The 23,111-nt window shown below is 64.3% G+C and overlaps 1 protein-coding gene across 18 annotated transcripts in view; it reads right to left on the bottom strand.

The window, feature by feature from the left end:
* Window positions 1–318: 318 nt before the first annotated feature.
* The window catches only part of BIN1 (bridging integrator 1), a 55,638-nt gene continuing 32,845 nt past the window's right edge, over window positions 319–23,111 (bottom strand). For 3 of the 18 annotated variants that reach the window (XM_073807815.1, XM_073807816.1, XM_073807818.1), the window contains exons 3-18: window positions 21,854–21,908; window positions 21,534–21,628; window positions 20,978–21,073; window positions 19,831–19,938; window positions 14,978–15,063; window positions 14,706–14,781; window positions 13,273–13,355; window positions 11,926–11,970; window positions 10,259–10,406; window positions 8,855–8,983; window positions 5,710–5,817; window positions 4,134–4,241; window positions 3,292–3,381; window positions 2,962–3,072; window positions 2,615–2,716; window positions 319–969 (exon numbers count right to left, since the gene is read on the bottom strand). In XM_073807815.1, coding sequence (XP_073663916.1) covers window positions 862–969; window positions 2,615–2,716; window positions 2,962–3,072; window positions 3,292–3,381; window positions 4,134–4,241; window positions 5,710–5,817; window positions 8,855–8,983; window positions 10,259–10,406; window positions 11,926–11,970; window positions 13,273–13,355; window positions 14,706–14,781; window positions 14,978–15,063; window positions 19,831–19,938; window positions 20,978–21,073; window positions 21,534–21,628; window positions 21,854–21,908 — 1,548 coding nt within the window. In that variant the 3' untranslated portion in view covers window positions 319–861. The other 15 variants (XM_033860296.2, XM_073807819.1, XM_073807820.1 and 12 more) reach the window with 15 other exon arrangements.

Here is a 23,111-nt window from a genome sequence, read left to right on the forward strand (position 1 = left end):
CACTGAGGGCGGCACCCAGCAGACTCCTGGGCACAGAGCTGGCTCTTCGAGCCCCTTGTCTGCCCTTCCCGTCACCTGGCCCCCATCTCCTGCATCCCCACCAACAGCCAGTGAAAACATCACAGAACAGGGCCGAAGCCCCTGCCGGGTCCGGGCCCAGATGAGCCCCAAAGGACATGGAGGTCACGCACGGGCAGGGGTGCTGGTCAGGGCAGAGGGCCTGCTGGGTGGGCTGTCTCAGGACAAAAGCACAGATAATCGCGGCTGCACTGCATAGCAGACAGAAATGGAGGGACACACACACACACACACTTTGAGTACTTTTGTCATTTTTGTTTGTTTCATTTTGTTTTGAACACTAAGATTTATTTTCAAACAGCACACAGACGTCTGCGGGGCAGGGCCAGGCCAGGCTGGTGTCTGGGCCCGAGGTCTCAGGGGACGCTGGACGCCACCCGCGGCAGCTGCCAGGAAAGGAGGGCCCCGGCCCCGGCGGCCGGCCCAAGCTTCAGGCAAGCGCGGTGCGCGGCGGCCCCCAGGACCCGCCCCGCGGCCGGGCACCCAGGCGGCGGCAGTGGCGCCACCCAGCGGGCGCGGGCGGGGGAGGCGGCCGGGAACTCAACTAGGGGATACAGCAGCTTCAGGAACACTGGCGATTCCGCCGGACTCGCCGAAACCAGGCTCTTTGGAAAACCACCTCATCTTTGGGAAGACACCTCCTGGCTTAGGTCTCTCCCCTCAATTTCCCTTTGCTTTTCAAAAGTTTAAAAACAAAAACGGAAAAAAAAAAAAAGAAACACACATTTTTCGGGAAAAGGTGCTGCTGTTCACGCATCCGCAGCACCACCAGCCGCTCTGCTCTCACTGCACCCTCGCGGTGAAGTTCTCGGGGAAGACGCCCCGGCACTTCTCCAGTTCCTTGTGCAGATTCCAGTCGCTCTCCTTCACACCCATGAGCCAGCCTTCATCCTGAGGGGAAGCCAGCGCGTTGCATGGGGCTGGGGGAGGACGACGTCCACCCCGACAGGGCGAGCCCTCCTTCTGGCCGCTCATTTCCTCTAGACCGTCACACCCGCCTTAAAGGACGCCTCCTCCAGGCAGCATTCCCTGCTCTTCTCTTGAGACCCAAACCGGGCACCCCAGCCCAGGAGCCATCCCTCCCTGCAGTAGGTGCATTTAACTCTTTATTGTTTGGTGAGTCCTCAGGCGGGAAGGCAGCCTGACTGCTGCACTGGTCCAAACGCCTCTAAACGACTCCTTCAATCCCCCACCAAAGAGCTTCCCACCAGCTGGTGCCCACAGAGGCCACATCACCGAGGAGGACATCAACTGTTCTTCCGGCCTTCCACAAACAATGCCAGAAAGTTCTGCTGAGCACTGACCACTTGAAAGCTTCTAGAGTGACCTGAGGCCATCCCACCAAGCCCTCGGAGTCGAACCTGACCTTTGCTTTAATAGTGACCCCTCAGAGGGCTCATCTACCCAAGCCGTGACAAGCCCTGACCCCTGGGCCTGCAGTGACCACACACCCCCTGCCATTGCTGCCCCTGCAGCGGGGCTATGCCTGGGACCCACCTGCAGGATTACCTGCCTTGTCCTAGACCCTGAGCCACTTCCACCCATCCCAGATGGCTCCCACTGTGGGCTGGGAGACCAGCAGTCTGCTCCTACAAACCCCACCTAGCCCGGGGCTGGCCCACTGGGGAGATCGGCGGGGACCTGGGGCTTTAGGAAAATGGGCTGATTCAGCGCCAGGCCCAGGAAATCCTTGTCACTCAAACCTCCCAGCCCACGGTGGCCTCAGTAAGTACCTGCTGTCCTCAAGCCCCAGCCCAGGACGCCCCAGCCAGGTTGGCCTCACCCCAATCCAGCCCTCCTCCCACCCTCGGCCACTCTGACAATTCCACCACAGGGACATGGTGGTGACTGAACGGACTAGAGTCCCACTAGGTCCCCTCTGCACTGTGGCTGCCACCTGGATACCCATGTGGGCAGCCCCACTGGACCGCCAGCACCCCACAAACAGGGGCTCCTGCTGCGGGGCCCCAGCGACCTGAATAAAGCAGCCCATCCAGACCTGGGGGGGAGGAGAGGGGGCAGTTCTGCTCAGCAAAGCCCACTCTGAGGACCTTCACAACAAGGAGAGGCCACAGCACAAGAAGGGTCTGCGAGGCACAGGGTGAGGACCAGCTGGGGACAGGGCTGTGGACTCGGGGGTCTGTCACATGGGCAGGGAAGGGCGGGGCCAGCCTGGAGGGTGGCACCTGGGGCCAACAGGAGGCTGCAGAGCGGCGGGTGGGGGGCAGCCTGGGATGCAGTCCTGGAGGAGGGGGGCCCGGGTTGGGGGGGCCTGGAAGGGAGAAGGGGCCCAAGGAACTAGGATGCAGAGAATCGAGAGAAAGGCAGACAGAGGCTGAGGAAAGGAGGAAGCAAGAAGCAGGAAGTGAGAAACTGAGGGGGGCAGACAGGGTGAGAGCAGAAAAGGGGAACTGTGCCGGCCGCAGGGAAGGGAGGCGGAAGCAAAGGCGAGGCCGTGGGGAGAGGCCGCGGGTCGGCTGGCGTGGCTCTGCTGCCCCCTGCTGGCCGCGCCGCCTCCCTGCAGACCGGGCCTCACCTGCTCCTCTGGGTTCTGGAAGGGGATCACCAGCACCACGTCCCCAGCTTTGAGCTGCAGCTCGTCCGTATCAGTGGCCGTGTAGTCGTGCTGGGCCTGCACCTGCAGAGGGTGGGGAGAGCTGACACCCCTTTCCTCGGCAGCCTCTGTCCCACCTGCAGCCCCGTGGGCGCCGGGAGAAGGTGAAAGTAGCAGGAGCGGGGCTCGGAAGCCACCTCGCGGATCGGGGAGCAGAGGGCGGGTAGTCGGGGAGGGACGGCTTTGGGCCCCCCACATAGCCTCGGGCCCAGCGTCCTCCCCCCCCCACGGAGGCAGCCGAAGGCTGCGGGTCAGCAGGCCAGGCTCACCTTGAACATGAACCCCGGGGGCAGGTCCAGGCGCCCTGCCCCGCTGCCGCCCTCCACAGTGCCGTTCACAGCTGCCGAGAAGGTCTCCACCACCAGCGCGGGGAGAGAGCTCTGGCGGGAGGGGGCGCAGGTTAGCGAGGGCGGGGAGTGGGTCCCGGAGGGCGGGGCCGCGCGGGCAGAGAAGGGGGTGTCTGTGCCCAATGCCAGACCAGCCTGCCTCCAGGTTCCTCACCAGGAACCATGACCTGGACCAGCACAGAGCAAGACACGGGGCTAGGGAGCCGCGGGCGGCGGGGAGAAAAGACAGGGCCTTGGTCCCTGTCATCTTACGGAGGCTGCTTCACTCGCTGCCGTCTCCCCGGGCTCCTGGGCTCCAGCCGCAGGGTGGGTCCCACACGTCACCTCCGAGGCCTCTGCTGGCTGCAACATAAATGGCAGCATGGGGTCAGACACAGGATGGGGCGCTGAGACCGGGACAAGGAGAGGGGCCACGGAGAGCCAGTGCCTCTGCCTGGTACAGGGAGCCCCTCAAAGAAAGGCTCCGGGCACGGAAGCGGCTGGAGAAGGTGCTGGCAGACACACGGACCCCGAGTGACATGCTGCTGAGAAGCCCAGCGCAGGCCCCTGGCTGCCACCCCTGAGCCTCCCTCACAGGCCCTGCCCTCTAAGCCCAAGCCCTGGCCAAGCCTCGGCTTCCTGCCACCCGCCTGGTCCCGCTGGCCCCTCACAGGTGGCTCCCGTGGCGAGGGCCCAGGCAGGGCACCCCGGACGCTGCCCGGCTGCAGTCAGGCTGCAGCCACTTCTGAGCTCTGGGAGCAATCACTCGGCCCTCCCAGCCCCCACCTCCTCATCTGCAGGAGGAAATGTCTAGGTCAGGCTGCAGGTTAAAGAATTCTGGAGAGTGCCCACCATGGACCTGGAGGTGCTCGAGACATGCCTCCCTCCCACCGTGGGAGTCCTGAGCTGGGAAGCTGGGGCGGGGGTCGGCGAGCGGGTGAGGGGCTGACCTGACTGAGCCACAGCCCTGCCCCGGGGCCTCCTGGCTCAGGGCCCTAGCCTCACCCTCAGTCCCACGGTGGCCTTGTCCGTCCTGTGCCCCCTCCTCCGGGCTCTTCCTCCATGCTAGACCCCCAGAGGCCGGGGGCGGGTGAGGGGCTGGCGGGGGCACTTACTTGGGCAGGCCCCGGCTCGGCCGTCTGGCTGGGCCAGGCCACGGCAAAGGTGCCCTCGGCAGCGCTGGGCTCCCTGGAAGGCAGGCTGCCAGCTGGACTCTCTGTGGGCTAGTGATGGGCCACCAGGGAGAACAGGGTGGGAGGGGCGGGGGGCGGGGGGGGGGCGGGAGACAAGAGAAGAAGGTCGTGAGCAGCCCAGCGTGGGCCCACGGGAGCAGATGGGCACCTGCAGCCTGGCCGCCCCACGGGGCACAGACAGAGACTCCCCAGAGGGACACCTCCTCCCACCACTGCGCAGGGGACAGGAAGGTGTGAATGTGTCACACGCAGCTCAGCACGTGGCTCTCTCTGGCCTCCTCCAGGGAAATACCCTGGAGCTTGCGAGCCCCGGAGCCTGGGCTGCAGGCGCCTTCTCGCCAGCCCCTCCTGGCCCTGCGGGAGCCGCGTCACCAGCTGTGGGGTACCCCGCGTCCTCCCTGAGGGCGTGGATGTCTGAGCCACCAGGTGATGGCAGCACCTGTCGGGCAGGCGCCTGGCCTCGCTCTGTCTGTCCTGTTTCTCGAATCATCTCTCCCCCCTCCTCTGTCCCAGCAGCTCTCTGGTGCCACTGCCCTGCGGGGCCCCTGCTGACAGAAAGCTCCTCGGAGGCAAGGACCCTCCACCCCAGGGCCCCCCTACCCAGCAGGCCTTGGCCCAGCACGGGGACACCCCATCCACCCTCGGGGACCAGTTGGTCACTGTCTACGCCACTCACAGGCCCTGACAACTGGGCTGCACCACGGGGGACTCTTCAGAGGCTAAGCTGAGGAGCCTTTTCCCACAGGGCCTGGCTGAAGGCCCAGTGTCTCCATGGGGGGGGGGGCCGGGGGGGGAAGCAGACGAGCTGGAGGCCCGACAGCTCCCTGTGCGCGTGGGCACGGCCAGGCGTGCGTGTGCGTGTGCACCTGTGAACCAGCCAGGTGCAAGACGAGGCAGGGTGGGCACAGAGCAAACACAGCTTACCTCCCAGAGGTCCCACGGAATTGACTGAGCACAGCAGAGGGGAGAAGGACAGAGTTAGCACGGAGGTTAGAGGCGGCGGCAGGCAAGCAGTCCCCAGGGACCCCCACCCCGCACCCATCCCAGGGCCCTCGAGCCCAGCAGGCACAGGGCAGGCAGAACAGAGCCGGGCTCTGCGGTCCCCAGAGCACCAAGTCCTGGACACCTTCCAGGCTACTGAGACCCCCAGGCCAGGGAGTGCCCGAACCCGGGGCTGCCACCATGAGAGGGGCAGGAGGGTGCTGAGATGGACCGTGTAAGCTGCCAGGTGAGTGTTCAGCTGACCTTGTCCCGAAGGTCCTCTTGCTGACCTGTGTCCGCCCTCTTCCCTTTCCCATGGTCAGGACCAGGGGAGGTGACAAGAGCTGGGGACCAGGGCTCCAGGGGAAGGGCAGTGAGTGGGCGGGGAGCCTGGTGACCCCAGGACCCCCAAAGGCCTGGGCCTAGATGGGCCCACGTGGCCGGAGGACAGACATGAACCCAGGCCCCGGGGCCCAGAGGCCGGTGGGCCCGTGGGCAGTGGTGGGCTCACACCAACCTGACCAGAGGGCGTGGGCGCCTTCACAGGGCTTGCCACAGGTGGGAGGGGGTCAAAGTCCAGGTCCAGCAGACTGGCCTGCTCCGAGAAAGGCCCCGGGGCCTCAAACTTGGCAACAGCGGCAGAGAAGGAAGGCAGTTAGTGCCAGGCTGTGAGCACTCGGCCAGGGCAGCACAGCAGGCTCCGCTCCCAGACACACCCACCAACACGAGGACACGCCCCACACCACACCCCCGGCAAGGCTCCGCCCACACGAGGACACACCTGGGGCGGGGCCAGCCGCCAGGCAGCCACCCGCCAGACCAAGGCCGAGCCCCCAACTGTCTCGCGTCTGTCCCATCCTGCAGGCCGAGGAGGCCTCCCCGGGCCTGCGCCCCCCAGCAGCGGCCCAGGCCAAGGCACGGGCTGGACAAGACCACACTGAGTCCCCCGGCTCGGAGGGCCCCTGGACGGGTACAGGCCTCCCCTTGCTGCCACAGACTGAGAGGCAGTCCTGTGGTGACACCCACCCCCAGCCAGCTCAGGGCCGAGCCAGCACACAGAGCCCAGGAGCCCCGTCGTAACGGAGGGGGCGGGGGGGGGGTCCCCAACACCTGAGCACCCGTGTTCACACTGCACGTCCCTCCCCAGCGCCCCCAAGTTTCCCATTCAGCGGGGCTGAGTGCAGCCCTGGGATGTGCACGTAACAGGAATGGCCCCAGGAGACGGGCCGCAGTGGCCCTGTCCACACTGTGAGAAGCCAGCCCCTCAGTAAGCTGGGCCAGACGATCGTGGAAGAAAAGCGTCTTTCCCAGAGCCACCCTGGAGGGCAAGCCGCCTGGCACCAGTGCCCAGCAGACACGCTGCCTTCCTGGGAGGAGGGCTTGCTCCCCTGTGGCCCCATCTCGCACAAGGGGCTTCCCTGGGGACACGCCTGCCCTGGCTCAGCCCAGGGTCCTCCCCTCAGGCAGGGCTGGGAGCGCCACAGCCCCGCAGGCCCAGGCCAGCCAGCTTCCCTCCCCACGCCCTTGATGGGGCCCAGAACTGACGGAACACACTCTCCAGCCCAAAGCACCCGAGGTCCTCCATTTAGAAGGACCCGAGACCTGGAAGCATGGGCAGAGGTCTCCAGGGGGGGCCTTCCCACCTGAGCTGCGGCCTGTGTGGGGAGACCCAACACCCGCACTCCTGAGAAGGGCTGGTGCCGCCAGCGCACAGCTCAGGGGATAAGACGCAGAGCGCAGAGGGCCCAGGCCCAAGCTCAGGGGACTCACTCCCGCCCCACACTCATCCCCAGCCACAGACTCTCCTTCAAGTCAAGCCCTGTCCAACGAGCCTGGGAGGAAGGTCACTGCCACCTCTAGGGGACCGAGTGTCCGGGAGGCCGCGCAGGCTGGGCCTGGGTGCCCTCACCGGCTGCAGGCAGCATTTCTCTGCCCCTCACGGCCCCACCACCCACCCCTCTAAGAAGCCAGCCAGGCCCAGGCAGCCGCCGCCCCACCCACCAGACTCCAAGGGTACAGGGTCACCAGGCCAAGGGCAGACCGCGCACGCTCTGCTCACCTCCCAGCAGGCCAGCCTCCCACCATGCAGGCCCGGAACCGGCCTCGGGGGCAGGCACGCAGGCTACTCACCACAGCCCAGCAGAGCAGCGCTGTCGGCACAGCAGCCTGGGGGGACCAGCCCACCCCAGCCCCATGCAAAGCACCCTGGCGAGCGCTCTCCAACCCCGCTGGGCGGGGCCCCGGCTCCGAGGAGTGGGCGGAAGGACAGACGGGAGGCATGCAGAGAGCACGGAGGGGCGCAAGGGCCACGCTCAACGGGCAGCCTGGCTGCAGGTGAGGCCCTCAATTCCTCACCTGTGAGGTGGGGACAGCCCCTCCCAGAGGGGACTGAACCAGGCCCTGTAGGTCAGCGGCTGGCGCCACCCCCTGCACAGTGTCTACTAGCCCTCAAGTGCACCCCAAGGCGAAGGTAGGCTCCAGGCGGCAAGCGTCCCAGCCACAGGCTGCCCTGAGGCCACAGTTTCCCCAAGGCCCCGGGAGTGCCCGGGGCCAGCCTCAGCCAGGCTCTCCAGGAAGGCTCCCTCCCATCCCCCGAGGCAGGGCAACCCCCGCCCTCCCCCAGCCGCCCTGCACTGAAAGTTCCTAGCTCCGACCCGAAGTCCTCCCATGGGGGCTTGAAGCCCACTCACCCCACGGTCCCTCATCGCGGAGAGCACGGTCCTCCGCTCCTAACTGCCTCTCCCCCGATGTGCCAGCCCCAGCCCTGCCCCTCCCTGCAGACCTCTGAGCTGCACAAGGCAGGACCCGGAGACCCGGGCAGGACAAGCCCACAGCAGTGCTGCAACGTGGGCCCAGCACAGCCTGGGACTAGCCAGCCTGCACGAATGGCGAGACCCGGCGAGGACAGGGCAGCCCGGCTGTGAGGCCCGGAGGCCAGGCTTGGAGTGGTCGGCGCACTGCGGCCTCTGTGAGCTGACCCGACCATGTGCGGCCCACCCCCCTGCCACCACAGTGACCTCCCCTGCTCCGCCCTCCCTCCGTCCCCCTGGGGATGGGCATTACGTGCCTCCTAGGGCATGGACAGCAGGAGCCGGGCTCTGCGGCCCAGCCACAGCCCCGGCTCCAAGTGGGGTCAGCAGCTCTGGGAGCTAAAGTCTCAGCGCCTTGCAGGTGTTCCCAACCCTGCGAGTCACCTCCTCACCGCCGCCCAAGCAGTGCTCTCCTGTCGCGCACGGAACTCGCGGCAGATCCTGAGCCTGTCCCTCACCCGTCCTGACCTACACGCTCGCACGCTACCACCTCTGGCCAACGCACGGTGTCTGCTCGTAGGCAAACGTCACCTGCTCCAGGAAGCCTTCCATGATTGGCCCAGGTCCTCCGTGCTCCCTGCCCCTTTTGGCCACAGCATCAATGGAACGGAGAGGCCACTGTGCAGCTGACGGTCTCTACTAGGACTGTTTGCCCGTGTCCCTAGGTCTGGCCACGTGCTCAGAGATGAGGGATGACGGGTGGAGGGACGGAGGGACGTGCGAGAGAGAGGCCCAGAGCCGACCCCTGCTCCTGAGGCAGAGGCACCGGGGGTGGGAGGGGGGGAAGGTCATGCGCACCCTGAAAGAGCGAGAGAAGGGAGAGAGAGCTGGGCCGCGGCGGCCGCGGCTGACCTGGGAGGGGGTGGTCACGCTGATCTCAGGGACAGTTGTGTCCTCAAACAGGCTGAGGGTCTGCTGCTGCTTGACCTCCGTGCACGGGGTGTGTTTGGGAGGCGGAGGGACCGGTGGGCCTTTCCGGAGCTGGGGGTCGGCAGCAGTTGGGGGGCCGCACAGCAGAGCATGGGGGCCAGGGAGACAGACAGAGACAAAGCCACGTTAGTCACACCCCCAGCCGCCGAGGAGGACGAAACAAGGAGAGCCACTGCTCCCCGAGACACGGACACCGAGACCACAGGGGCCCCCGGGAGGGGCCGAAGCAGGCGGTCGGAAACCCTGTGCAGAGAGAGGGGAGGGCGGAGGGCGAGGGAGCGAAAGAAGAGAGAAGAGGAGAGAACAGGACAGAAAAGAAAGAAAGAAGGGCCTGCGGGGCCGCCAGGGGCTGGCTTCGGAGGATCTGGCCCTCACCGCCCTCGGGGGAGGCTGAGGAAAGAAACAGGAGCTGAGAGAGAGCCGGGCGTCCAGCCCCCTGCCTCTGCTCCTGCACGCCCGGGCCCTCTGCCCACCCCAACCCCTGGAGGAGCTGCAGCCCAGCCGCTGGCCGTCACCCCCGAGGCCAGCACACAGCCAGGGCCCCGCAGAGGGCCACGCACCTGCCCACTCGGGGACCTCAGCAAGTCACCCCCCCGCCCAGGCCTGGGTTTCATCGCTTGTCGTTGGGGTGATAACAGCGTCTGCCTTACAGGCTGGTTGTGAGGACAATGAATGAAAATACAGAAAGGCTGGCGCGGGGTCCGGCCCCGAGCAAGTGCTCGAGTCAAGTGCAGGCTCTCAACACCCTCTTAGCGTCGCTCTCCTAATCAGCTGTCCAGCGGGCCAGGAGCCGAAGGGCCAGGGGACAGCCCAGCAGGGCTCAGATGGTCCTGCCTGGCGGACCCCACCCCTCCTTCCTCCCTTTGCAGCCCCTGGGGACGCTGCAGAAACCTGGAGAAAACTGACGGGGGGAGCGGGCTTCCCCCTCCCTCTCCCCTCACTGAGCCCCTCCTCGCGATGCCCCTTTCAGAGTCCCATATGGCCCCCCGCAAGGAAGAAGGCAAGGAAGAGGGGGAGGCAGCCACCTGCACGGATCTGGATGCAGTCTCCCCTGGAGACTGTCTCGGGAGGAAAGGAAGACGGAGAAGGTCAAGCAGCCCAAAGGCCAGGGGAAAGGAGAGAAGGGGATGCTACAGCAGGTGCAGGTGGGGAGACACTTAAGGAGGAGACAGACGGTCACAGATGCCCCTGTGACCCTGGCAGGGGCCGGGGCCACGGAGAGGAGCCAGGGCCAGCAGGGACAGGGGACGGGGATGGAGGGGAACGGCGGCAGAGCAGGAGGCAGAGGAAGGAAGGGAGGGACAGGCCACCGAGACACGTGCCTACCTGAGACGGGGATTTGGGGAGGGCGGCCCCGGGGGTGGCCGCAGCAGCCGGCTCGGGCTCGTGGTTGACTCTGATCTCGGGGGTGGCGGCAGGGGAGCCATCAGGCGGAGGAGAGGGGCTCTTGTTCCCTTTCGCAGGGGCGTTGTCACTGCGGAGGCGAGACAAGAGAGGGGCCCGGATGCAGGGAGGCCGCGGCGTCCAGGAAGGTGTGCGTGTGACAGGGTGTGTGCACGTGCCAATGCCCCGGGGACCCGTGTGTGAAAATGTGCACGCACGTGTGTGTGTCCACGTAGATCCTGGGAAACTGAGGGTGTGTCCAGACTCACTGGAAAAACGTGACGCCCACGTGTGCACAAGTGTGTGTCCCTGTGCACCCACGTGTGAAACTGCACATTCGTGTGCAGAAGGACAGGTGGAAATGAGGCAACACAGGCGTGAGCACTGGGAACAGGCAGGTGTCCGCAGCAGGGCCTGCCCTGGACAACCACAGTGACAACCACACCCGGAGCTGAGGTCTGCGGGCCCCAGGGGTGGGGGTGGGGGGGAGCTGAGATCTGCGGGGCCCCGGGCGGGGGGACCAGGGCGGGAGCCGGGAGCCGCAGCCAGGGGCCGGCCAGCCTCCCTCAGGCCTCCACCAGGTGCAGGGGCGCCGAGCCCCACAGCAGGAGAAAGCCACGCATCCTAGAAGCAAGGTGAGTCTCACCCCCACGCGTCACGCAGCAGCCTCTGCGCTCAGGGCGGCCCCGCTCCTCAGCCTGAGCCCACGGGCCTCCGGGCCAGCTTGCCTGCCGTTCACCCCTCACGCCAGCGCACAGCCAGCCCCGCTCCCCAGGCCCCGAGCCTTTGCTCCCACGGGTCCTCCCGGGGAACCCGGGGAACCGGCAGAGGCAACGGGCAGAGGGGGTAAATAAACGGGGGGGGGGGTCTTCACAGCGGGGACGAGAGGGTGAGGCCCCCAAGTCGAGTCTCAGTACCAACAAGGACAAACGGTGTGCACGGCCCGCTACTGGGTGCAAAATAAAAATCTACGCTGTACTTGCCTAAAGAAACTGTAGAACAGTGCTGACTGAGACCAGCCACGAGCTACAGGCGGCTGTTTAAATTAAATAAATTAAAAATTCAGCTCCTCAGTCACCCTGGCTACATTTCCAGTGTCCACCAGCCACATGAGGCAGGCGGCCACTGTGCTGGACCGGGCAGGTCTAGAAGGACAGACAGAAACTAGTGACCCCATCACCTGCCCGAGCATGGCGGGGGGCCAGACAATGGCACAGATGCGTGGGAGACTCGCTGGTTCCTTCTCACCTTTACTGAATGTGTTTTATGGGAACGTCTTTGCCTCCTTAAAGAATACACATACATCCAGCATATGTACACACACGCACACACACAGAATTCCTACACACCGCGGGGCTACAGCAGCCCTCTCCCTGAGCCTCCGGACCTCCCTTCCTCCACTCCTGGTCAGGCCGCAGCCCAAGAGGAACGTGCTGAGGCGGTCTGCCCGCCCTCCGTTCCCACCGACACCCCTCTGCCCCCCAACACGCACACCACACACAGGAAGGCGAGTTAGGGGTTAGTGGCGCCCTGGGCAGGGCCAGGCGCATGCACAGGGGCCGGGGCGCTGGCCTCCGAGGCCCCCACCACACAGCACTCACTGCCGGTACCTGTTCTTCTTTCTGCGCAGCCGCGAGAACAGTTTAGTTTTCTTTCTGTGGGGACGGGCGGGACGTTGAGGCCTTTGTTTGGGGGAAATGCAGGTGTGGGCCCGGCCTTTTCCCTTCCCTCATCGGCAGCCCCTCTGCTCAGAGGAGGGCTAAGAGCAGAAGCCCTCCTAACTCCCGGAGGCCGGGAAGAGGGCCCAGTCCTGCCCACGGCCCCGGCTGTCCCGTCCTGGGGCCCCCGCTGGCCTCCGTGTCCTGCCAGGCACGCTGAGGTGGTGCCCACGGAACAAGCAAAAAGAGGACGCTGCCCTGAAGCAGGACCTGGCGGGCGGCAGGCGGCTCAGGCCGGGACAGCGCTGGCCACCCGCCCTGCCCGGGGTCCAGCCACAGGAGCTCTGGGGCCCAAGAAGGACCGGGGTCAGTGGGGGGCCCTGGGAGAGGTGGCAACCTGGCTGCCCGCTTTGCTGCAAAGGGGGCTCACGAGCCTCCAAGGCCCTTCCTCTGCCCTCAGACCAGCCCTTTCCCAAGGCGGCCTGGCCCCCGCTGCCTGCACTGCCCGGGTGGGCGGCGCCCTCCACCCCCCTCACCCATCCTGGACGCGCCACCATGACCTCCAGGCCAGGCGGTGACCTGGGAAACACGTTTTGGCCTTTATTGCCCCCAGGGCACCCTGTGGGCCGCCCCCTCCCTCACACATACTGTGTTTGCAGGGGACAAGAGGGACAGTGACGTTCGCTGAATACTGACTGCCTTCCTCCTCCTAGGGGACACCCTAATTACCCCAAGAACCAGATGCAATCACCCGCCTTGTAGCCGAGGAGGGCGAGGTGCATCGCTGCTCTCCACACTGTGCTGCGAGGCAGGGCAGCTCACGGACGGAAAGGAAGGGGAATCTCAGACTTGCCGTGGTTTCCCACGGGCCACGGCCGAGGCCCAGGCGTTTCCCCTCCTCCCTGGAGCTCTCCCCCCAGGAAGCAGGGCTCCCCTCTGGGCAGAGGGCAGGAACAAGGGCACCCCCCCTCCTCGCCATCCGGGGCCTCGGATAAGGTTGGGACCAGGCCCCCGCTCTACGAGAAGGCTCCCTTCCCATTGGGCTGAATCATTTAGTCCCCGGGCCCACCTGCAAAGCTGCACAGATAGGGAAGCCAGGCCCAGGCAGGGGAGCTGCAGGCTGCCCGGGCAGCTCCTTCCCAGAGGGGACACGGGGTGGAGGAGGAGGGGGGCCCTCACCTGCTCCCCTGAGCACAGGGAGGCCCAGCCAGAAAGGACCTCAGCAAACAGCCCAGCCCCAGACCTCACCTCCCTGAGCCCCCAGCGGCCCTCGGCAGGGGAGGGGGGGGCATCACACACCTGGGCTGGGCCTTGATCGTGAAGGTGTTGCTCCCGTGCTGCTTCTCCAGGCTGACCAGCACATCGTTGAGGTTCTGGTTGAGCTGCAGGAGGGACAGCAAGCCGGTTGGCTGGGGGCCACCAAACAGCCCCCCTCTCCCTAACAACATCCCTGATTCTCTTCCTCCCCACCAGCCCCTCCCCTGTGCCCGTGCCCCAACCAGGAGCAAGCTCTTCTCTTCCCATCACTGGGCGCAGGGAACCAGCACACCTGTCCCAGAAAACCCACAGGAAAAAAGGAGGAGGCAGTGGGCTGCCCTGAGAACAGCTACTGTTTCTGGGACCACCTTTTTCTTCTTCCTACTTACGGGGCGTTTCTTAAAATGCCCCATAGAGCTTGTACTGTTTTTAATTTTTTTCAATTGTTTTGGCAAATTAACTGTTGATCCTAATTGCTGAAGTCACTTGCCAAGATGCTTTCAGGCCACGTTACAACTGCCAGAGGTTTCACCAAAAGCCCGGGCAAGACGAGGGGCTTACCCCATGCACCTCGTGATTCTCTTTACTGAGTATACTTCCCTCTGCTTTAGCCACTAGGAAGCCCAGAACTGAATTTTCCTCCCACCTTACATAAATGTTTTCTTCCCAAAACACCTCTCTCTGTCTTTTTAAATTTTTTTACAAGTTGTCTCAAATCTTTGAAGGGAAGAAGAAAAAGTAGGAAGGAAAGGGAAGGCCTACCAGGCAAGAAACCATACTGAGGGTGGTCACTCAGGACAGGCCCCAAGCTGGCAAAAGCCCTCCTCCTGCCCTGGGCCTGGAATGCCCCACAATCACTTCATTCCTCTGGGCCCAGGAGACAAAGTCAGGTCCACCCAGGGCACAGGGAGGGAGGGAGCTGCCAACGCCACGTTTCTCCAACGCAGCTTTGCAGCTTAACTGCCAGTTCAATCAGGATGAAGACAACACAACATAAGAATTTAAGCTAATCAGACCCAGATTAGCTTGCGCCGGATTCTGTAGGTAGAGCAAACTTAAAACATTTTTTTAATTGGGAAAATTTTAGTAATTTATTTCTTATCTGCCTACAAATTAGGAAACTGCCACCATTTTCTGACACTGAGCTCCCTGGGCCAAGGCTGCCTGAGAGCACGTTTCCAGTTTGAGGGTGGTGGGCTCCACCCAGGCAAGGAGAATAGAACTGGGAGCTGGGAGGGGGCCGGGGCTGGACCCCTGGGGCCCACTCGCAGCCTCCCCAGAGCACCCAGCAGCTCCCACTGGGCCCTGACACTCTGTTCCTTGAGGACTGGGCCCTGACACTGTTTCTCAGGGGCCCAGAGGATCCCCCTGTGGTCACCAGCATGTGTCCAACCCCAGCAGGGAAGAGGAAGCTCGGCCCACCCATGCCTCTGACCCTGGCCCTTGGCAGGTGGAGCACAGCCCAGGGGCACTACCTTACTCATCTCCTTGTGGAAGTTCTCCTCCAGGCCTGCGATGCTCTGAAATGTGTTGACATAGAAACCCACACGGCTGCAGGGGGGAGGGAAGAAGGGCCAGGTGAACTGCAGACCAGGGCGGGCAGCCCAGGAGAGCCACACGGGCTGCTTCGCCTCCACCCTCACCGGACCCAGCCCTGGGAGGGCACGGAGCAGGGCACGCAGAATGGCCATGCCGCCTCAGGAGGGGAGGGCGGCCGAGGCTCGGCCCGCCACCCCCCGCCCCTCACCTGTTCCACAGGGACGGCAGCTCCTCCTGCAGATCCACATTCATCTCCTCAAACACCTTCTGGGCTTTGACGAGCTCCTCCTCGGCCTGGAGGGCGGGACGGGTCATTCCCCTCCGCCAGGCCTCCGTCCCAGCCCACCCAGGCTAGGCCACGCCCATTCCCAAGACCCGCCCCCCCCCCCCCCCCCCCCCGCCCCAGTGCACGGGGACCAGGGCTCGGGCAAGATGGAGGTTGAAGTGGATGTGGACGCCCGGGCAGACCTCCCCATGCAGCCCTTCGGGCCCCTACAGCCAAGCCCGTCGGGGGCATTCCGGGCAGAGCAGCCACGGCCAAAGGGAGAACCCGCCCCGCCCCCCCAGCATCTGGCCCAGATGCGCCAAGATGGAGGTGAGAGGAGCACAGCAAGAAAGCATGAGACAAGGGACAAAGGGGGCTGGGGCACAGGAAGGGCAGAGGCCCCAGACCCAGCCAGGTGGGACCCTGCTCACTTCCAGGGGAGCCTCTCTCAGGCGAGGAGTCCGCATGCCGCCAGCTCTCGTGCCGGCCCCTCTGACTCTTCCTTCCCTCCTCTCCCAGGTCTGGCCCCTACTCAGCCTCAACCACCAGCCTGACTTGGCCTCCCTGGGAGAGTCTTTCCTACCCTCTCCCGACCCCTCTCTCCTCTGTAACCCTTCCCCACCAGACTGAGGCCAGAGGCAGCAGATCGGGCACATCCACGAGAGGCAGGGGAGGAGGGAGCCGGGCTGCTGGGCAGGGGACCGGGCGCCGGCCGGGCGCCCTCCAGGCCTGCCCACACCCACCAGGCGGTGGCGCTAAGACCCCATCATAGAGCCCAAGAAAGGAGCTTGGCGAGGGCTGAGACGAGGGTAGGGGTGAATCACAGACCCCGGCCCCAGAAAGGGCTCGGCTAACACATTCCGAAGGACGCTGCAGGAAACAGTGACTCAGAGGGGGTGACTTGGATTCAGGCTCTGAGTCACAGCCCAGGAACGAACGTGGAGGCCCCGCCCAGGAGAAAACTCTCCTCCGGCAGCCTCACGTTCGCAGGCCAACTGGCCGGAACCGCCAGCTGCCACAGAGCACACCCAAGCTGCCCCATCCAACCTGAGCCCCCCCAGCTGTCCCATCCAGCTTCAGGCACCAGCATCAGCCCGAGTCAGGGCCTACCCGCCGCTGTGCCGGGGCCGAGCCCTGGTGAATGTGGGGGTGGGGTTTGGAGGGAAAAAGGGCCACCATGCCCCTGACTACATGGCCTTCAGGTTGCTGGAACTTGCTAGAGTGAGCAAGGGCTCCTCGCCTCACTTTTTAAAATCTCATTTAAAAATTAAAGGGAGTCCACAGAATACTAATAAAAACAAATATTATCAAAAAAAAATTAAAGGGCGAATAGGAAATAAAAGAAACGTCTCTAAGCATGCATGCCTCAGGCCACTCCTGGAATGGGTCAGATCTGCGGTGCCCTCCAGGCCTTGGGCCGCATCATCCCTGCTTTAGTCCTCTGAGAATCCCAGTGCCTGATGGGGGGCCACTACCCATACTTCCAGCCTCCAGCACCTCGCACTGTCACGTGGGCCTCCCACCCAAGTACCCACAGGCCAGCTCAAGTCCCACATCCTCCAGGACCACCTTGACCGCCCCGGCTCCTACAGCCACAGAGACCACCACTCCGGTCCCCACGATGCTCGTCCTAACTCCCCAAATGGACAAGCGTAGCCAAGACGGTGGCGGACAGCACAGCAGCTCATAGCTGTGCACCAAGCGCTGTTCACACACCCAGCAATGCTGGAAAGGACAAGGTGGCTCCGTTTCAGAGTTCCTAGAAGTCAGGGCCTGTGTCTTTTATTCCCTTTGAGTCACATTCCTCATATCCTGGCTCTTTCAGAAACACTAGGGGTGGCAGGAGGTGGGGGGAGACCCTGCAGCCCTGGCGGCTCCACTACACGCCGCTGGCGGACATGGAGAGCAGTGGGAAAGCTCGCCATGCAGCAGGGCCCCGGGGCCCTGCAGGCAGGTTTGGGGAGGCCCCAGCACACATGGGGAGCAGCTCGGAAGCAGCCCAGGGGACATCCGGAGCTGGCCGGCTCAGGAGAGCACAGCCTCAGGAGGTGGCACTGTCTCCCCAACGTCAAGTTAGCCAGCAGGGCAGCCCCGGGACCCCAAGTGCCCCAGCTCACTGCCAGCCAAAGGCCTGAAGGCTCCCCAGCCTCCAGCCAGGCGTGAGGCAGGGTGGGGCAGAAGGAGGAGAAGCTCAAATGAAAAGGATCCAAATGGGAATGTCAATTTGGCCGAAAGGCGAAACATCTGCAATCCAACATGCAAAGATGAGATCCCAGTGCCTTGGCCTGCCCCGGCCATCCTCCAGGACCGATCCTCCAGGGCGGGGGCTTGGGGGCCCTCCAGCAGGATCCCCAACCACACCCATCCCGGGAGCCCCAAAGCGGCCACGGCCACCACCCCAAGCCCCACAGTCTCCCAGGGGCTTCTCCCACAGAACAAAAATGTTCACCTGGCAACTGTGCCAAACCCATCTCAGGGAAAATTATGCAGAAATCCTGGCTCTGGGTGAGTGGCCCCATTCCCCCTCCAGCCAGAAGTCCTGAACTCTACAGGCAGGACAGGCCACTCCAGCCCCTCGGCCCTCCTCCACCTCCTGCAGCAGGGGAGGACACGGGCCTGTCCAAGATTCCCCCGGCCATTTACCGCAGACCCTGGAGAGGTAAGGCTGTCAACAGCTCAGTGCCTCCAAAGTCGGCCCACAGCTTTGGCCTAAAAGACATCGGGCAACAGGTAGCCACGAGCCCACGCGGAGCCCAGAGTTCTCCATATCACAGGCATTCAATACGTGTGGGCTGAAGGTGAGGAAATCAGAAGGTGGCCCAGATAAAAGGGGGCAGCTGCCCAGAGCGAAACCCCACCTCCTGGGTGGGGCCTCTGTCACCTGCCCCCACCCCAGGACCACGAAGGGGTGCTACAGCCTGGTCAGTTTCACCGGACTGAGAACCACGAGGCCACCTCTCCCAGGACACTGCATCGTGGTCCTCACCACACTGTGTTCACCCAGGGCCCGGCCCATTCCGAGGTATTGCCAGGATAGTAGTCATCACTCATGACTTTCGTACAAAGAGCCTCCTCCAGGAAGCCCTCAGGGACCACTGTGATGCGGACTGTTTGCCCTCCATGAAATTCCCAAAGAGCCAATCCTCTCGGCCCCAGGTCTCAGCATCCCAGCCAGGCTGAAGAGCCTTCCCGGCGTCCCCTCCAGGGGCACCATGGGGCCTACAGGTCCACTTACAAGGGTCACCATGACTCTGGCCAGCTGTGGCAGGACCACCCACATGGAGCCCCGGGCCAGGGAGCCAGGATAATGACCCAGGGCTTGAGTCGGGTGAGCCCCAACTCAGACACTAAGCGGCTCTGAGACCCTGGGCAGGAGATTCTGCCTCTCTGGGCAGGTTTGTCTCCTCTGTACATTCAGGGCAACCTCACAGTTCTTATGAAGCTTGAAGGACAATGCATTAACGACACCACATCCCTCCCCGCAAGAGCCCTCACAGAGGACAAAGGTTCCGAGGCTTTCCTGGGCTCCTGGAGGCTAGGATTTCAGAGTCGGTCCCAGGACGACCAGAGCCCCGGGCACCACGCAAACAGAGGTGGGCCCATCCCAGGTCAAGCAGAGCCCCCAGCCTCTATCCGCTTCCTGCATTGGACCTCAGATCTCAGAAGCAGGAGCTCTCGCAGCAGAGACATAATGAAAACAGCCCTGCCTCCCAACCCGGGAGGAGCCCGCCCCCGCCCCCGCCCCTCCCCCCCCCCAGGGCGTCTGGGCAGATGGGCGCCCAGCACCACCCAGCACCAAGGACAGGACGACAAACCAGAAGGCGCCAGCACGTGCAAGGTTAGAAGCCAGTGTCACCTGATTTCGGAGCAGGTTAGTTTGAGCTACGAGATGAGCCTGCAGTTTGCCTTGGCACCACTGGGGGGCGGCTTTCTCAAGCAGCGAGACAGGCTGGGGGGGGAGGGGAGGTCAAGGTCAAGGCCAAGGAGCGTAGAGAAACAGGAGGGAGGTGGGGAGAAAGAAACAGAGACACAGACATTAAACACCACGTCCAAACAGTCTCCAGTGCAGTGACAGACACCTGCCACCCTCCAGAGGGCCGGCCCCCCAGAGCAGGTAAAGGCCCCGAGGCTGAGAATTAAGGGGTGCCCCGAGCGGGGCGGAGAAGGGGGTGAACTCCAACTGCAAAGCAAAATGTGAGAATCGTTAGCAGGGGCAGAGGGGCTCAGCAAGCACAGTCCTGCCCCGGGCTGGGCGGGGGGCTCCGCCCGCAGACCCTCACCTGGAGAGTGTGTGTGCAACCTCCGCCCCACCCCCGCCCGGCTTGTTCCAGCTGTGGCAGGGTCGCTTGGGATCCGGTGAAGGAATTCCAGCCAGAGCGCGCCAGGCCGGGAGGGGCCGGGCCAGTGAAACCCCAGCCAGGCCTGTTCTCATCTTGGAAAGCAGCCTCAGAGCAGGCGGAGGGGCCAGGGGACAGGGCGGCACTACAGGAGGGGCCAGGAGGGGGGCCTCGCCCAGGGGCCCACAGGAGCCTCTCACTCAGGCCCTGGGCCCAGCGCCGTCCCCACCCCAGCTCTTCGGCCAGACCTACCGGGACTAGTCCCCAGCCGTGAAGCCATCTGGCAAGGGGGTTGAGGATGCCCACGGGCCAGGGCGCAGTGACAAACAAGCCCGCCAAGGGTGCGGTGAACGCAGCACAGGAAGCAGGCTCCCCGGGGGAGAGCTTGGGACCCCTGCGGCCCTGCTGCCTGCCACTCCCTGAAGACTCCCCGGCAGCACCCAACACCCCCAGCCTTACCTTAGCAATTTTGGCTTCATCCTTCTTCTTGGCGGTTTGGAGGGACTCGTAATGGTGCCGGGCACTGTCGTAGTCAACCAGCTTCCGCCCACGCTTGGCGATGCGTGACTGGGGGACAGAAGGAGGAGGGCGCTGAACAGGGCCTGGCGCCCATGCTGAGATGCTGACCCGGGGAAACTGGGTCACGGGCACCATGACCTAGATGCACCCAGAGGTCTCAGGGCAGCCGACTCCAGGCTCAAGTCCGTCTAAGACGTGCCTGCGACTGTCTCTCGGACATTCCTGGTGGCAAAGAGCTCACCCTTCGAGGCAGTCCGTGCCCTCTGCGGTCCTTTCTTCTCTGGAGGTCCTCGCAACAGTGAACCATTTTTGTCAGTTCCTGCCAGCCGCGTCCGACGAGCCCCCTCCCTTGGCCCTCAGCTCCTTAAAGAGGCCTCCTGGGCCTCGGGCTTCTCTCCGCCCGGGCCACCACCACCTGCCTCCCTCCTACTCTCCCCGTAAGGCACCTGCGGGAGCCTGAGGCATCTGCACTGGGTGGCCGAGGTGGCCAGCGTGGACCGGGACCCCCGCACCCACCCACCCAGGGGATCGGGTCCAGCACTACGGTCACCACCTGAGCTCCAGACAACTCTGCCTGCATGTCCGGAGCACCTGGGGTCCCAGTCACCTCGGCGGCGATCCTGGCACACCGACGGGTCCTCACTCACCCAGGCCCAGCAAAGGCAGCTGGCTTTTTGAACACGCGAAGTCGCACAAACACACCCAGGTGAGAGGCGACACGCACAACTATACACCTTCCCTTCCAAGCACACAGAGCCTAACACGGGGCACACATACCCAGGCCTTCCAGCCCCCTAATACACCTCGTCAACCCTACAGGCACTCCACAGGGACACGGCCACACACTTACATGCCCCATGAGGTCTCTTTCCATAGTCTGGAGACCCAAAGGGACAGGGCTTCCAGCTCAGAAAGGCCCAGGTCTGGGGGCTGGCAGGCTGGTCTCAGAGGGAGCAGCCCTGGAGGACAACGTGCCAGGCGAGTGGGGGAGGCCTGCCTTCAGGCCGGGGCTGCCCTCTCTCCCTCTCCAGCTCCCCGACACAGGCTGCCAGGCCGCAGCAGGGTGGACAGACCAAGCGCCTCTCACCTTGATGTCAGGGAACTGGCCCAGGTACGTGTCCATGGTCAGCAGCGCCTGGTCCACCAGCTTCTGGTGGTAATCCACCCAGAGCAGGTCATTGTTCTGCGGGAGACGAGAACACAGCAGCGCGCACCAGGGGAGCCGGCCCACAGCCGGTCCGGCTCTCACCTCCCAGGGACCCGGGGGCCAGCTCTGCCCCATTGCTTCACGGCTGGGCGGCTCCTCAGAACCTCAGTCCCCTTATCTATGAAATGGGGTCACACCTCCTGCCTTTTCAAAACGTGACCCTGAGGATCAGATAGGCCCAGGGCTGGTGGGGCCAGGGAGGGAGGCTTCCCGAGCCGGGAGACACAGCGCAGAGAGGAGAGGTGCCTCAGGACCGCATCAGGAAACCCATCTCAGTGCGAGGGCTGTCAGAGAGGGAGGTGGACTTGTCCAAGAGCACACAGCACGTGAGGGCCAGAACGGCTGGTCCCAGAGGGCGCCGCAGGGTGCGACGGGCGGCCAGCTGAGGTCAGAAGGGCCCTTGGGGAAGGGCCCAGGCCACCGGTCCCGTACTCACCTCAGCGATCTTGTTCGCTTCATCCCTGCCAGGCCAGTCAGGCTCGTACACCTCCTGCAGACACTCGTTCAGCTTCTTGGAGGCCTCATGCATGGCTGTGGGGCAGAAGGGCCATGCTGCAGCTAGGGCCATGGGGACCCCTGATTGGGGGTGGTGGTGGGGGTTACCCTTGCCCCACCCCTGAAGTCCCAGGAGGTAGGTGGACATCCCTGACAGCCCTGCTGCCCCTTCCCAGCTCTGCGCCCATCAGCTCCACGTGGGGAGGGCCCCCTCTCTGCGTCCCAGGAAGCCCGCCCATCCAGGCCAGGTCTGCCCCTTACCTTTGACCGAGGCCAGGTAGGTCCGGAGATCCTTCTGCAGCCGGGTGCCCTCGGTCTGCAAAGAGGCAGACGAGAAGAAGGTGAGGGCCTGGGGCACAGCCCACACCTGCCCTCTGCCTCCTGCACCTCACGGACACCTGCCACGGATGGGCTGTCCACGGCAAGGCACTGGGGGCCTACAGGATACCGCGCCGGGGCACGGCAGCTATCTCCTCTCTGGCCACTGACACACTGAGCTCCCTCTCGGGAGCCTGTGCCCGAAGGAACATTCACCCAAGGGTGTCAGCACCTTCTCTCTCAGACAGTATTCTCAGCCCTGTAAGGAAGGCAAGAAGACGGAGACCCCTCCACCCTGGACGAGACACTGGAGCACGGCCGAAGGACACACACACGCACAGCCCAGGTGTAGGATGGGACCAGCGTGTGGCAGGCCTGCCCTCGGGTAACCATGAACCAGGCGACCAACAAGCCCAGGAACACGACCGGGGGTACAGGAGCCACCCAGCACCTTGTCCTGAAAGCTTAGGTGGTTGGTACCTGAGGCCAGCCGACTCCCACTGCATCCCACCAGGGTCAGGAGGGTTCTGATGGGGAGAGGAGAGGTCCGGAAGGGGAGGCCTTTGGAAGGAGCGCAGAGAAGTATGGGGGTCATGTCCAGGCCTCTCGGGACACTGGCCCAGCTGAGAGGGAAGATGCAGGAGGAAAGGGTGATGAGGGAGAATGGGCCAGGGAGTGAAGCACCCTGAGCTGGGAGGGCAGCTTCCGGGGCTTCCTGGAACAGCAGGCAGGGCCAGCAGAGAGGGTGGAACCACAGGCACAGCCTCAACTCCCTCTGGCCATCAGCACCGCAGAAGGCAGGAGCAGGACAGCTGAGCTCCAGGTGCGAGGAGGGGCGAGCAGGCCGAGGCCAGCGGGGAAAGTCTGAGACCACCGCCAGGGAGATGCTGCAGTTTTCAGAAGCCGCGTGGAAAGTGGGAGAAAGCACACAGAGGCTTTGGGGCCGTGAAGACCCAGCTCTGTCCCTTACTAGACACGTAGCCTCTCTGAGCCTCGGTCTCCTTGCCTGCCAACTGGGTCGAACGACCCCAGCCTGGGAGACCACAGGCACATGTGCGTGGAGTGCCTGCAGGGGCGCCTGGCACATCACAGGCCTTCAGGGAAATGGCTTAAGTGAGCTGGGCCGGGCCCGAGGTCGTGAAGGCCAGCCTCAGGAAGTGGGCTGTACACTGAGAACAATGATGGGGGACCTAGGGGGACA

The sequence above is a fragment of the Tursiops truncatus genome, chromosome 7 (assembly GCF_011762595.2).
Source record: "Tursiops truncatus isolate mTurTru1 chromosome 7, mTurTru1.mat.Y, whole genome shotgun sequence".
NCBI classification, from domain to species: Eukaryota; Metazoa; Chordata; class Mammalia; order Artiodactyla; family Delphinidae; genus Tursiops; species Tursiops truncatus.